General features: G+C 36.1%; 1 protein-coding gene across 2 annotated transcripts; it reads right to left on the bottom strand.

Annotated features, from left to right (window-relative positions):
* Window positions 1-4,772: 4,772 nt before the first annotated feature.
* Window positions 4,773-8,347, bottom strand: LOC110801849 (piriformospora indica-insensitive protein 2). Of its 2 annotated transcripts, XM_022007263.2 has the most exons (3): window positions 7,923-8,347; window positions 7,640-7,794; window positions 4,773-6,119 (listed from the first exon to the last, which is right to left on the bottom strand). In XM_022007263.2, the coding sequence occupies exons 2-3, from the start codon at window positions 7,748-7,750 to the stop codon at window positions 4,878-4,880; spliced, it is 1,353 nt and encodes a 450-aa protein (XP_021862955.1). In that variant the 5' UTR covers window positions 7,751-7,794; window positions 7,923-8,347; the 3' UTR covers window positions 4,773-4,877. The 2 variants fall into 2 exon arrangements, with proteins under 2 accessions (XP_021862955.1, XP_021862954.1); XM_022007262.2 differs by having other exon boundaries at window positions 7,640-8,347.
* Window positions 8,348-16,387: the final 8,040 nt, after the last annotated feature.

Raw genomic sequence — 16,387 nt, 5'->3', positions numbered from 1 at the left:
CACACAATCACATATTTCGCTACACATAACTACATTACAAACATGGATTTGAAAATTAAATATGTCACGTAGTTTATGATAGGCTTCTATGGGTATTTTATTTGCGCCTGGCTTGGTACCGCTTCTATCGTAGATCCAACACATGCCTCGGTCGAGGTAGTGTCTTCAACAGACGAATTTCGCTCAAGAGGCCAACCCGCAAGTGCAAGCCAAGGGGGCATGCAGGCGAGAGGGACCTAATGAGCGAGCGATTGGGTTCGGGATAGGTGTACTACCTGCACAAGTACCGAGTGGGCAACATGCGCGGCGTATGCACCCCCCTATTGGCGGAAAAAGGTATCCTTAGTTCCAACTCCCGAGGGAGCCGAGATTCGTTATGCGGTTCTGCCCGTTCACATTAATATGCTGATTTTCAGGTCGTCCCAACTTGATGGGGAAATAAACGCGGGGTAGGATCGTTTCACCCTTCGGCTATTTTGATTACCTACAAGCACGAGTATTTCCTTCACTATCCCCAGTGGAGTCGCCACTGTGAGGGGGTCGAAAAAGCACGAGGCTAATGCGTGACCTCGTCCCTCGTGGGTGTGACGATTCTTTTTATTCAATCAAGTGTAATTGGATTTCCTGTGAGTTTACACCCAATTGACTAGTAATATAGGAGTCGTCATTCAGTTTTTAACAACAATGAGAAAAACTGACAAAACCCGGTTATCGTGACATAAAGGGAGTGCAATTATGTTTGACCACGACGGCCGTAGGTTCCCTTGTGATCCCTGGTGTGAGGATCTCTCAACATACACCCGCAAGGTAGAGATTGAGGGTTCGGGGGACTGTAACTACCGAGAGGAGTACTTCGCTCGTCGATAACTCCAGAGGCAGGATATCCTTACTAGCTCAGCATAAATAATTGAAGGGACATGCGTTAACTATTAAACTAATATGAGTTGATTTTAGCAATATGCAACATATAATACTAGATCGATCGTGATTATCTGATTTAAATAGTATTAAGGGACCTAGCATGATAATCCAATTTCCCGAAAATATTATATTTGTTAGGCGTGATAGAACAATCAGATTTAGTTAGTTTAACAGTTCATAAAAAAGGCGAGGAAAGCAGTTAAATCATCGAAAAGGGACACATTACGACGCACCCTTGAGAGGTGCGTCACGGTTCTCAGAAAACTAACCACTTTGACTTTGCTATTTCTCCTTTTTATTTAACGAATCTCAATTATGGGACAGGATACGTTCTGTTCGATTTATGGATCGATTGCGACAGTACGCGTGAACAATTTCGCAGCGTAAGGCTTAGGCTAAGGGTTGGAGTCAATACTCAGAATATGAATTGTGTGTTGTGTGTTCTTTTCACGTCAAATTTGGGGATGTATTTATAGGAAAGAGTTCGTGGAAAGATAGAATTGCAGAGTTCTAATCCACAAAGAATTAGGAAAAAACACGTAACCAGGTATTTTCAGCGCCCAGAGCCAAGCGTTGAAAATAGGGTCTGGGCTGTTTTCTTAGTCAGATTCGGATTCCTGAAATCCGTAGTGTTTGAGACTTAATCGAGTCTTTTAGTGCGTATTAATCTTGTGACGGGATGCGTCTGGGCCCGTTACGAACTCTAGGCTCGTTAGGATTTTAATTAATACGTAACTCTTATTTCCGAATCATATTAGGAATAGGATTCTCGCAGTTTTCTATCTCATTTAGGATTTATGTCGGAATGCAACACCTAATTCTGACAGGTTTCTATCTTTTATGACTTTCCACTTTTAGAAGCTACCCTTTACGGCGGTTACTATTTTTAGCAGGTTTCTATAAATAGCAGGTTTCGGGTGAAATGAAAAGGGGAATTGAGATTCGTTATTTTATAGGAGATGCGTTGTCAAGTGGAGATTTATGTTTTCATCATCGAACCTTCCCTTTCGGGAATGGGGACAAAAGTAGGTGTCTACATCTGCATAATTGGCATAAGAACAATTGACTCCACTTGCATCAGTAGTTTGAGATTGTTTTCCCTTCATCACCTTCATGACTTCTTGACAAATTTCATTTAACATATCATTGCTCACCATTCCATTGTCACCATCTTTATTACCCAAAGGTTCATCTCCAATGTCAGCAGGATAATTGACATGTGCTGCAAGCCTACTACCAGTAGAACCACTAGCCTTAGAAGCCTTGATAGTATTATACCTGTCAGGATAGCCAATGAGTTTGAAACATTGATCAGCAGTGTGTCCTTTTCCATTACAATAAGTACAAGTACGATTCATTTTCTCCTTTTTCAATCCGTCCTTTCCATTCTTTCTTCCCAGAACCAGTAGTATACTTATGAGTCTGAGTCTGACCCCCTCTGTAAGCTTGTGCAGCCATAGCACTGTTGGTCATAGCATTACACTCAATAATAGCATTACTCAACTCCTTTTGCTTCTCTATTTGTTGAGTAATTGAGAAAACTCTGTTAATACTAGGCAAGGGATCCATGGACAACACATTTGTCACAGTACTATCAAAACCTCCATTCAATCCAAGCAAGAACTTCATCATTTTATCCTCCTCTTCAAACTCCACTATCTTTTTCATAAAATGGCAGCTGCATGAACCATAGCACCACAAGTACAAGTAGGAAATGCTCTCAGATTTTTCATTTCATCCCATAGTTTCTTCAGTTTGCCATAATATGTAACAATAGTCATGTTTTGTTGAGTGAGATTCTCGATCTCTTTCTTTAGCTGGTAGATTAATGGACCATTTGACTGACCAAATCTTTCAGATAATTCACACCACAGCTCATCAGCATTATCAATATAACCAAAATCATCAGCTAGTTCATGATTCATTGAACTCAAAATCCAGCTAACAACCATAAAATTTCAGCTCGCTTCCATTTCGGATAATCTTTGTGATTAACAGCTGGTTTTGTTATTCCGCCATTGATAAATCCTTATTTTTTCTTAGAAATCAAAGCACGTTTAACATTTCTACTCCATCGAACAAAATTCACACCAGTAAAAACGACAACAACTAATGAAGAGGTTGGATTATCTGAATTAGCGATGAAATAAGGATCAAAATTGTCACCATTACCTCCATTGTTCATGTTGTTGTGTGAATTATTACTTACAGAGTTTTCAATCGCCATTATAGTCAAGAGATGAGCAAATCACTCAATCAACTACCAAACAAATTTCCTGAGTTTACGCAAGAAACTTCGCAATCACAATCGTAATCCGCAAGAAATTTTGCAATAAACTTTCAGGAATCACACACTCGTAGTTCTTGATTTAAGAACAAATCAAATTAATCTCAATATGAGATAACCTCAATCTCAAATCACAGATTTCAGCTCTGATACCATGAAGAAACCCAAAGTGTTTGTAGAGAGAATTTGGGAAGAAAATAAGTTGTATTTCGATTATTCTCACCCTATGAAGCAAAGCAGAATAAACTTAAACAAGGCCATAAGGCCATCTCAGCAATAACAGAATTGTAACAAACTTCTGTTATAATAAATAATAAAAATAAATAAATAATATTCCCTAAAAACGCCCTCGTATTTTACGTGGAATGACGGTTGTGCCCTTATAAAACTCTACCACAAATAAACGCTTTAAAATCATTTCAAAATTTTCAACAAAACATTACAAAATAATTCCAATTATTTAATTAAATCAGAAAAACTATTATCATAATTTTTTTTTAAAAACAAATATCACAAAATCAATAAAATCTTTATAAACTTTTTCAAAAATAATATGAAAATTCACAAAATTTTAAATATTTAAATTATAGAAGATTCTCAAAATTCCCGAATTAATTTATGAATTAGCGAAATATATTATTTTTACATAAATCTCAATAATGGCACTTGGGAAAATTTTAAATTTCGATTTTTTTCAAAAATGAGGGTGCCGCCCTGACGGCCCTGACCATGGTTGTGCCGCCCAGAAAAAGCGGCAGTCACCATGGTTCAGCCGCCCAAGATCTGCGGCTGGACCATGGTCGCCGCTGCTTTTACTAGGCGGCACAACCATGGTCAGGGCCGCCAATTTCGGGCGGCACCCTTGAGCAACCATAATAAAAAATATTAAAAAAAAGAGAAATGGACGGGTGTTTTCTGGGACAACCATGCAGCATTTTAAAGGGCAATATTGTCGTTTCATCAAAAATACGCGGGCATTTTAGCGAACGAGCAATCGGGTGTATTCCACTTTAAAACCATATGGCAATAAGGGGAATAACCCCTTAGCTTTATTACTCCCTCTGTCCCGGAATACTCGACCCGGTTTGACCGACACAGAGTTTAAGGAACTTGAATTGACTTATTTAATTTAATAGGTAGTAGTTGATAGTGGGGTATTATTTTAATGTAGTTAGTGAGAAATGTGTAAAGGGGTGGGGTTGGGGGAGAGTAGGGGTTGAATTTTTAATTATTTTTTATATGGAGTAGGGGGTAGGTGGGTTAATAGGGGTGGAGTGAGAAATAATATAATATTGTTAGAATATTTCCATTTTTAGAAACAGGTCAAGTAATTCCGGGACGGAGGGAGTAAGTGATTAACTCTCTTCTCTTTTGTCAATGTGGGACTCTCGCACGTGATGTTTCATGGGTCAGATCTTAACAATAATAAACATGCTGAGCAAATGCTGATCTCTAACCATAAAAATAAAAAAAATACACCAAGATGTGGCATGTAGTGAGGTACTCATCAACAGTATATACATCTTGTGTGATTTGATTTTAAGCCCTTTAACACTGTAGCAACTAGCAAGAGAATAAATGTTTGCTTCATCATTAATGACATGATAGGGATTATAAGAAGGCATACTTTTACAATTCTCTCTTGAGCATGTAATATTGCTACATTACACTAATAATTCCATATCAAAATCATTATAAAAGCCTCTACCAGAAAACCCCACCAAAACCCATAAATTCCACAGCTTGAAATCACCAAATTGGATATATGATCCGGATTTAGGCTGTTAGACTTTGTTTTCCAAGCTGAATGATGTTGTAATGTGTTACCATATTTCAAACTTGTTTTTACCAAGACCTCCTCAGACTTGCAAGGTTCAACACCAATCGGACTATGCCTGGTCGACATTAGCTCACCCACGTAACAAAGATTCGGATTATTCCAAGCCCCGAATCTCCTCCCTAATCTTCTATAAAAGACCTCAGAAAACTTGAGCTCCCCTGTCAGATTATTCCCATTAACATAAATTGCACCTACAGCAGACATATTTGCAATTGCTGATGGCAGATAACCTGTAAGGTTGTTGTTAGCAAGGCCCACATATCTCAGCTTCTTCAACTTTATCATAGACTTTGGAAATTCACCTGACAAACCCAGATTTGAGAGGTCCAAAATCATTAAATTTTGCAACTTTTGCCAATCAATTCTACTAATGTCACCCCCTATTGGATTATTAGATAACACCAATTCTTGTAATGACTCCATATCTTCAATTGATGTTGTCAACCCACCAGTAATACTGTTGCCTCTAATATCCAATAGTGTTAAATATTTCATGTTGCCAACATCACTTGGGATATTACCCACCAACATATTGTTGCTCAAATCAAGTTTTAAGAGTGAAATTAGGTACCCAATTGAGGTAGGGAGGTGTCCAGATAATGAATTCCTGCTCATATCAAGGATCAAAAGCTCCTTCAGATTACCAAGAGTCTCCGGAATTCGACCTGAAAATCTGTTCCCAGAAAGAACTAGTCTCTTCAAGTGCACCAAGTTGCCAATATTTGGTGGCAATGTTCCAGAAATTCCATTTTCTATCAGCACCAAGGATTGAAGGTGTTGGAGATTACCAAAAACAGTAGGCATAGGTCCAATAAGGCTAGGGTTGGAGCGGAATTCTAAGGATTCTAACCTTGCAGCTAACTTCTCCCAGTTGTTATTAGTTGGTAAGGTGACTAAATTATGTGGAGAAATGTAGCAACCGATAAAAGATAGAGATTTTAGATACTTAAGCTCAAATATTTTTGGGCTGAATTCGGAGTTTTCGCTACATGTCAGGGAGTTGTCATGAAGAGGTCCAATACTCAGATCAGTAACATACCAAAATTCATTTATGAGATCACATGAAACTCCCTGCAGAAACAGAATTTCAGATAAATGTTACAAAAAAAAAACCCATACAATTGAAAAATAATTCAACGTTACCATATTTGTATAGCAAATTCACAAGAAATAGACATGTTTCACAAGAATAGAACAAAATAAGAAATCAACTTTAACTGTATAATCAACCAAACTTTGGAAACTTGCATCAGCTAAGTAATGGGTGTTTTTTTTAGTTTTCAATCATAGTAAAGTTTAAACTTTTGAAAAGTATTTTTTCCCAAAGATATGAAATGATCATTGCACAACGTAACACCCAAATTTTTTAAAAATGATGTTCTTTTTTTGTACATTAGATGATTAGAGTAGAGAAAGGAACAAAATTGACATAAGAGACTTGGCAAAAGAAATAGTCCGTAGAAGGTAGGGACTCCAATAATGAGTATTGAGCAAAATTGGAAAATGAAAAGAGCATAATCAAGGAAGCAACTGCAATACTGCATGTACTCATGTAGCAAACCTTTGCACATGTGGCAACCATAACCTTATAATTGCGCTACCTATTGCCCCTTGTGCATGTCACTATTCTACACAATCAAGATTCCAAAAATACCCTTTTTGTTAAAAATACCAAGGTTTGAACTTTGAAGTGGATAACATTTGTAAATAACTAATGCATGCTAATTAGAAAATGAATATCTCTCACGCTACTGGTCTAAATATACATTATCAATTTGACAATTAATTTCGGACAGAAGAGTAGTAACAGTTGCAAATTGCAAGTTATTTAATCAATAATCATCTACAAGAGGAACACAAATCTCCTTGAAGACTGTTCAATAAAATCAAATAACATTACATCATAAACTGTGAAAAATCAAGTAAATATAGAATTTTTACAACAACAATTTAGCACATGATGAAAGAGCAAGCTTTTATAACCATCTTCCACAGTCTTAAAACTTACTACTCCCTCCGTCCCGGAATACTCGACCCGGTTTGACCGTCACAGAGTTTAAGGGACTTGAATTGACTTATTTAATTTAATAGGTAGTAGTTGATAGTAGGGTATTATTTTAATGTAGTTAGTGGAAGGTGGGTTAAAAGGTGTGGGTTGAATTTTTAATTATTTTTTGTATGGAGTAGGGGGTAGGTGGGTTAATAGGGGTGGATTGAGAAATAATATAATATTGTTAGAATATTTCCATTTTTAGAAACAGGTTAAGTATTAAGGGACGACGCGATAAGGAAAACAGGTCATGTATTGCGGGACGGAGGGAGTAACAATTTAAATGGATAATTAACACGCCTTAAAACTTACTCAAATTAGTGAACAAAACAACAGTCTTTTCACTGTTCTAACTGCATTAATGTGCAAAAACCAACTAAAACATAGCATCAAGTGACAACATAGGAGTACAATGTTATATTTGTGTACTAAGTACATTATATTCTTGCAAACATAAAGTATATACAGTACTCAATTAATATGATAAATTACATAAAATAAAATACTACAAATTTAGTCATAAAATATGAAAATGTTATACCTGAATGGGAGTCCAGCCACAAGGATCAGGAAAGAGATCTGAACCATTCCATGAATTACCCACAAAACCTTGAATTGCAGAGAAAAGCGCTTCTTTCTCTGTTTTCTCCATTCTTGCTACTTCATCCCCTGTTTCTTCTCCATTGCTCCACCCACCTTTCAGCAAAAGGATTAGGAGAGAGAAAATTACAAGACATAACTTTCTCAAATTCTTCTTCATGTTTCTTCTTACTAAAACACAGGAATTTTATTGATTTTAAATCAACTGGAATATATATTCTTACCTCTGTTTTTAGTGTTAATTTAGAAGGGGGGAAACCCAGAAAAAGCTAAAAAGATAACATTTTGAGGAAATAAAATTGGAAAATATCAGTAACTCAATAGAGAAAGGAGAATTCAGACAGTATATTAGTTAAAGACGTTAGGGAAAAAAAACAGAGGATGTTCCTTAGAAAGATGTAAATGGAAAAGGCAGAGAAGTGTAAGGAAGAAGAAGGCTTAAAATAAAAGAGGAGCAGTGCACTGTTTTTGATGAAATTATACCCCGTATTAATAATAATAAATAATAATAATGATAATAATTAATGAAAAGATGAAAAATTAATGAATAGGTTGGGGCTATGAAAGTGAAAGAAAGGTGGGTTTTTTGAGAAGAGAAGATAAAAATAAAAAGAAATTGTCATCAAGTGTTGTTATTTTCTTAGGGCAGACTTGTGATCTTATTTCAGAATGACTATTTAGTATTTATCTCATCATTTAAGTTCTCTCTGCTCTCCCAACAAAATTAAAGGTGGGAAAGAGAGAGGGGAACTAATTGTCTAATTTGCACCAGACTAGTTATTAGCCGCGTTTAGAAGTACGTATACCAATCTAAAACTCAAAATAATTTCAACAAATTAAGCTTAAGTTCAACAAAACTAAATCAATTAAGTAAACATAGCGTTATGACTTGTGTTACTTGTGTTCAAATTTAAGTTAAGTTTGGGGTTCCAAATAAAGTTATCTAGTCCAACTTAATTCATACTTACAATAAAGTTAATTATTACAAGTTCGTATGGGTTCAGAAAAGTTTAGATTGTAAATTTAAGGTAAGGGAGTGCTACGTTAGTCATTGACTCATTGTATTACAGAGTATTATTGACAGTGTTTTTACTTCGTGTTACAGTTAAATTTCTTTACAATTGGACAATCACCATCCTTTGAAACAGAGTAATAATGAGAAATTATTTGAGTTTCATACATAAAATTGAATATAATTTCGAAAAGGAGATCAACAAGTTTCATTTATGCTCGGGCGTTTTGTTATTCGTAAGTCTTGTTTTCTTCACCTGGTCTTGTCTGGTTTTTAGTTTCTAGTATGATTTGAATGTTTTATGTGAGTGCTTTTGTTCTTTTTCTAGTCTGATTTTTTTAGTTTTGGTATGGTTTGAATGTTGTTGTTGTTATTATTATTACCATTACTATTACTATTGTTATATTATTATTTATTATCATTATTTTTATTTACTATTTATTCAGTTTAGTTCAACTTCATTAAGTTCAGTTCAATTTAGTTCATTTCAGTTTACCCTAAAAAGCTCAGAAGAACGGGGGGCCTTACTCCGTACTTCTTAGCCAGATAAACAACCAAATAAAATAAGAAATCGTACATTAAAGAAAGAATAAATAGTAAGATTAACATAATTTTCAATTTTAGTTATTGGGTGTGTAGGGGAATAGGGGGGAGGGACCAGTCGGACCACTTGGTTTGTTTGCCATGCAAAAGAAGTTGATGGAAGAAATGTAGCTGTACTTAATAGTTAAACGTAGGACAAAGGAGGGGTCTTAAAACAATGATATTCATGTGGGGGTATTTCTTTCTTACATTTTGGGCCGTTTGAGGTTTTATTCAGACAATATTATCTTCTTAAATATATCAAGATTCAAGGAAGCAGGGCTAGCCTTTGGACACCAAATTCTGGACAAGTGTCTATAGTCCAACCAAACTATCTCTTCAAACTCATTTCCGACTTTACTCTTTTCCTTAACCAAATACGAACTAGTTATTTTTGGACCAAAGGTGTGTGCCGGATGAGATGCAAGTAACCGATGGGATCATATTCAGGTCGAGCTCTATTATATTTCCCCAATTTCTATATAGTTGTAATACTTTCTTAAAATGAAAATGTCATAATAGTTGCAACACACTTAAAATGGAAACATTTTTTACCTAAAGTTACAATTTTATACCTAAGATGAAGTAAATAATGTGACTAAAGTGGTTGTGGCCCCACTCAAGTACCATTTTCTTAAATACCGTGTAGAGGGGTATGTTGCAACAATAAAAAAATCGGATAAAGTATTTCATCTATCACCCATCCACCACCCATTTATCATTTTTTGGGTGAAAGAGACCACCCATTTATCATACATGTAATGTTTATTCTTTTAAAAACAATTATTTCGGAGTAAATATGGAGAAATGGAAGAAAATTGATTTATGTGTGTGAATTAAGCTAAAAGCAAGCGAAAGAATGAGAAAAGAAGGAGAATCATGGAAAATAAAGAGGATGAATAAAAATGTGGGTTCCCCTAACATATTTTTAGATGGAATCCTTTAAGTGGTGGCGAAATTAACTTTCGATTTTTTTTAAATGGTATTTAAATGATAAAATATGATTTTTATTTAGTAGGTGCTATAAAAACAGGTTTTATAGGAGATAATTTTTTTTATATATTCTTATTCTTTTAAATGGGTAATAATTTTATCACAATTTATTCGTCGTAATAGAATTTTTACGAAGCTTTATGCGATAAATTATTGTAAGCTTATTTATGTTTAATACGAAGTAGAAAATTAGGTATGGTGGGAGATAGTGGTTTTTAAAAAGAAAAAAAAATTGAACTTGAGAGGATGAGGGGCTATAACTTTTGGTAGCTGATAGAATACTAAGGAATTCTTGAGATAGAATAGAAAGAATACTAAGAGAAATGAAAGACAGAATGAGATTATTATTGATGATAATACATGAGTAGTAGTAGGTGTTTTGACCAATCAGAACACTTCATACAAAGCAGTAGCCAATCACAGCTAGTCTAGTGTACATGTCTGCTAGTTATTACAAGGTGATGACAGCATTGAAGTTATAACAAACTTCCTGAAATCTAGGGGAGGTTATTACACTTCGAGTCTTCTAGAAGAATGCTGCTAAGTTGTTGGCTTGGTGAAGCTGACATGAGTGTGAGATGTAGAAAACCTGTTTGCAGTGCAAGGTATACCAACACCCCCCCCCCCCCCCCCCCCCAAACTTGGAATTGGTGAAGTAGGAACCATGCCAAGTTTGGAAGAGGGATTTCTGTGTTGCACACTAGGGAGAATTTTAGTGAAAATGTCAGCTAATTGGTTATGAGTAGGAAGATAACTTAGTTGGAGAAGACCTTTAATAACTTTATCCCTTGTAAAGTGGCAATCCACTTCTATGTGCTTTGTCCTTTCATGGAAAATAGAATTATGAGCAATGTGAAGGGCAGATTGGTTGTCACAGTGAAGACCAACTGGTCTCAATTTGGGTACACCAAGTTCTTCTAGTAATCTAACCACCCAAGTGACTTCAGCAGCAGCATGAGACATAGCCCTATATTCAGCTTCAGAGGAACTTTTAGAAGCTGGAGTTTGCTTCTTGGATTTCCAACTAATTGGAGAATTGCCTAGAAGAAGAATGTAGCCAGTGACAGATGTCCTAGTAGTAGGGCATGCAACCCAATCAGAGTGAGAGAAAGCTTGCAGAGTCAACAGATCAGTTGCTTTAAGAAGGATACCTTGACCATCAGTGTGTTTAACATATCTTAGTGTATGAGTAAGAGCATCAACATGAGGTCTCTTAGGAGTATGCATAAACTGGCTAAGCGTTTGAACAGCAAAAACAATTTCATGTCGAGTATGAGTAACGAAATTGAGTTTTCCCATATAGCACCTATAAAGTTAAGGATTGTCATAAACATCCCCATCAGGAGTGAGTTTGAGGTTGAGAGGGAAGGGAGTTACTGCTGATTTAGAGAGATCAAGTTCACACTCATGTAGAAGTTCTTTAGTATACTTTCTTTGAGTGAGAACATAGCCTTCTGTAGTCTTGCTAACCTCAATACCAAGAAAGTAGTTTAGAAGACCAAGATCTTTGATACTTAATGTGTGATGTAAATGAGCTTTGAGATCATGAATAAGAGCTTCATTGGAACCTGTGATGATTACATCATCTACATAAACTGCCATGATTGTAATATCAGAAGCATTGTAATATTAGAAGCATCTTGTTTAATAAAGAGGGAATAATCATTTTTGGATTGAGAAAAACCCTAAGATTTCAGTTCGATCAGTGACAAGTCTAGCAAACAACTGCCTTGAAGCTTGCTTGAGGCCACAAAGAGACTTTGTAAGCTTGCATACATGGTCTGCAAAAGCATCCACACCTTCAGGAACTTTCATATAAACTTCTTCATCAAGAGTGTCATGTAGAAAAGCATTGTTTATGTCTAGTTGAAACAAATTCCAGTTTCTACTAACAGCAAGAGAGATAAGACACCTGACAGTAGACATTTTGACCACAGGAGAAAAGTTTCATGGTAGTCAATACCATACTTTTGAGTGAAACCCTTTGCCACCAATCTGGCCTTATATCTGTCAATAGATCCATCAACATTTATTTTGATCCTAAACCCACTTACAACCAATAGGTTTCTTACCTTTAGGAAGCAGTACAAAATCCCATATTTGATTCTTTTGTAAAGCAGTGCTTTCTTTTTCCATAGCATCTATCCACTATGGATCAAGGACAGCTTCTGTATAAGTTGTAGGTTCAACATAGTCTATATGAGCAGCAATAAGGACTTTATGATGATCAGGTAGACTATCATAAGTAACCAAGTTGCACCAATGTTCAAACAAAGTCTTGAAGATGTGAGGGAGGTTTGATGGTCCTTCTGGACTGGTTGATCAGGAGTGATTTGAGGTGAACCAGATAATGGAGAAGAAGTGAGAGGAGTAGATGTGTGAGCTGTGCTAGAAGTGGAGATGTGATCATGAGGAATGTCTGTATATGGAGTATGGGTAGGCAAGAAAAATTTGTGAGAATAAGTAGCAGTGGGAGAAGATGAGAAATGATATGGAAAATGTTTCTCATGAAAGGTGATGTCTCTGGAGATAACAACCTTTTTAGTAACAAGATTGAACACTTTGTAGGCTTTCTGAGTAGCAGGATAACCAATGAAGACACGTGGGTCTGATCTTGGATCAAATTTTGATATGTTAACTTTGGGAGTTGTAGTGTAGCATAAGCATCCAAAACCTTTGAGATTTGAGAGATCAGGAGGCACTTTGAATAGTTTTTCATTAGGTGTAGAGAACTGAATGCTTTTAAGAGGCATCATGTTTATTAAATAAGTGGTTGTGAGGATGCAATCAGACCAAAATCTATCTGGAAACTTAGACTGAAAAGATAGTGCCCTTGCAGTTTCAAGAAGGTGTCTTTGCTTTCTTTCAACCACTACATTTTGTTGAGGGGTATAGCTACAACCTTTCTGTTGTAAAATCCCTTTCTGAAGAAGCAAATCCTTCATTCCACCTTCAGTCAAGTCAAGAGCATTGTCTGACCTAACATGTTTGACAGTCAAACCAAATTGATTCTCAACATAAAGTAAGAAATGAGTCATGATTGAAACAGAGTCAGTCTTATTTCTCAAGAGATGTGTCCAAGTCATTCTTGTAAAATCATCAACAATAGTAAGAAACTGATTACATTTAGAATGATCCTGTACAAAATAGGGGCCCCATACATCTATATGCAACAATTCAAAAGGTTGAGTGCTTTTGATACTACTGACTGAAAATGGAAACCTGGTTTGTTTTGCTAAAGGACAAATCCGACAAAAACATTCAGCCAAACAACCCTTGACATCAACACCTTTGATGTTCTTTATTCTACCAAAAGATAAATGTCCTAGCCTAAGATGCCAAAGTTTAGATTCTTCTACACCAGCAGAACTAACAGTTGACAAGGCATGATTAGTTTTTGGAAAATTGTTGCTAGAATCTAGTAAATCATCACTTAAGCTATATAATCCTTTCTCCAGCTTACCAAGCAGAGTAAGCTTGCTCTTGGAAGGGTCCTGAATAAAACATTCACCATTTGTGAATGAAACAGTACATCCAATATCAGAACACATTTTAGAAACTGAAATCAAGTTAAACTTGAATCCTGGAACATGTAACACATCCTTCAATGTAATATTAGCACCAAGATCAACCTGTCCTTGGTGTGTAACCTGTACTTCTTGTTGTTCCTAAGTTTTGGTTGATGACACACACATATTGCAAACTTCCTGATTATGGTTGCTAAATGACTTTGAACAGGTAAATGCCCAAGTTTCTATTAGGATAGGAACTTGAATCAGATGGTGAAGTTCCTGATGTACACTTGGAACAGTCACTGGAGTTCCAGAGCTGGAAGTTGTATTTGTTCCAGTTTGAAGTCACAAGAGGAGCAACACAGTTACATATCAAGAGTTCCGAATATTCACAAGAACTATTACAGACTCATGGCAACGAGTTCCTATTTAAACATAAGAGGAACTCATTATTGTTCCTGAGCTGGAACAAGTGAAGCTTCAGAGTTGAATGCCTCACCAAAGGAAAGACATATATGTCTAGGTAGTTTATCTTGCTTAGATTATATGTAATATATTAATATGTTAAGTAGTATATAAGGAACTAGAGGAACTTGGATTACTCGTGTGTTTTTGTCAAAATATCAAGCAACACAGTTTTAAGGAATATACTTTAAATAAAATATCTTTTCATGTTTAATAAAAATAAGATTTTCATCACATTCTGTTACTTAAATAAAAACAGTTTTTATCTTCCTAAAACTTCTCCTAAATATTTTGACAAAATAAATAAACATTTTTTAGAAAACAACAGTGATTGACATAGTCTTAAACACGTCCAGCAGTTGAGGAAGTTGTGTGGGAAGTGGTCTCCCCTTGTTCCTCAAGTCTAGGGACGTGAAAATCAAAGTGTCAGTTGTTGGCAGTTGAGTTTTTGAAGGGAACAAACCCTAAGGACAAAACTCTATATAAGGCCAAGAAGTTTTCTGAAAAAAAATACACAAACTTTCTAAGAGTTCTTGCTTTCCTAAAAACGCATTGTCAAAGATTTTTCTAAAAAACAGTTTGTGTCCTAGTTAATCCTAAGTTCCTAAGTGCCATATATACACCAAAGCATCATTAATATCTAGAGTTATCCAAACACGAATTGTATTAGTAAGGATAGAGTTATCTTGTTGAGACTTAGAGTTTAAGTCTGAGAGAGAGGAGTGAAAGAGCTGTAATCAGAGTAGATTACTGAGAGGAACACAAGTTTGAGAGGAACTTGTGTTGGAGAGATTATTGTAATCGAGGCATTACTATAATAAAAGGAATTCTCTTCTTGATTAGTGTCAAGAAGTTTTCAGAATTATTGTTATTGTCTTCTCTATTCTCAGTTCCTTGATTGTTTCTTAAGTTCCGCAAGAAACTTTACCAAAGTTCCAATTACAATTCACCCCCCCCTCTTGTGCGTGTTCCTACTGGAATAACAGTTGGTATCAGAGCCAGTACTCACTAAAACACAGGAAACCCTGTTTGAGTCAAGTTCCTGAAAGTATGAACTCACAAGAGAAACTGGAAGAAGGTTACTCGACACAAAGGCCACCTATGTTCAATGGCAAGTTCTACTCATACTGGAAGAATAGAATGGAGATATTCATCAAAGCTGAAAATTACCAAGTTTGGCGTGTAATTGAAGTTGGAGACTTCGAGGTAACAAAGACCAATGCTGAAAACGAGGTAGTTCCTAAACCAATGTCTGAATTTTCTAAAGAAGACTTTGATAAATATGAGATGAATGCCATGGCTGTCAAAATCTTGCATTGTGGGCTTGGACCTCATGAACACAACAGAGTCATGGGGTGCAAGAACGCAAAACAGATTTGGGAACTACTTCAAGTAACCCACGAAGGATCTAATGAAGTTAAGCGTTCCAAAATTGACCTTTTGATGTCTAAATATGAAAGATTTGAAATGCTTCCAAAAGAAACTATTCAAGAAATGTTCACTAGATTTACTAACATAACCAATGAATTAGTTTCTCTTGGTAGAATCATTCCCACAGATGAACAGGTAAGAAAAATACTAAGAAGCATGCCACAAGATGATCGTTGGAGAACAAAGGTCACTGCACTGTTTGAGACCAAGGACTTTACCAAGTTCAACATTGAACAACTTGCTGGTTCCTTGATGACACACGAATTGCATCTTGGAGCTGCTGTTCCTGAGAGCTCTAGAAATCGAGGACTTGCTCTAAAGGCTGAGGAACTCGATGAATCTGAACCAGATGAAGAAGAGGCTGCCATGCTGGTTAGAAGAATGAGAAAGCTCTATAGGAACTTCAAACCAGGAAACCAGAAAGGAAGGAACTTTGCTAAGAAAATCACTAGTTCCAAAACTGAGCAAGGTTGCTTCAAATGTGGAGAAACTGATCATCAAATTCGTGAATGCCCTCTGTGGGAGAACGACAAGACCAGAGGAAAAGGAAAGGAACAGGTCAAAGATCTCTTTAACAAGTCTACCTTCAACAGACCAAACTTCAAGAAGGCCATGATAGCTGCATGGGGCGAAGCAACAGACTCAGAAGACGATGAGGAACAACCAAATGAAGAAACTGCAAATCTCTGCCTTA

Source organism: Spinacia oleracea, chromosome 3 (genome assembly GCF_020520425.1).
Source record: "Spinacia oleracea cultivar Varoflay chromosome 3, BTI_SOV_V1, whole genome shotgun sequence".
In the NCBI taxonomy this organism is placed as follows: domain Eukaryota; kingdom Viridiplantae; phylum Streptophyta; class Magnoliopsida; order Caryophyllales; family Amaranthaceae; genus Spinacia; species Spinacia oleracea.
Note: the sequence above shows the minus strand (reverse complement) of the source record. Positions and strands in the feature narration are given on the sequence as shown.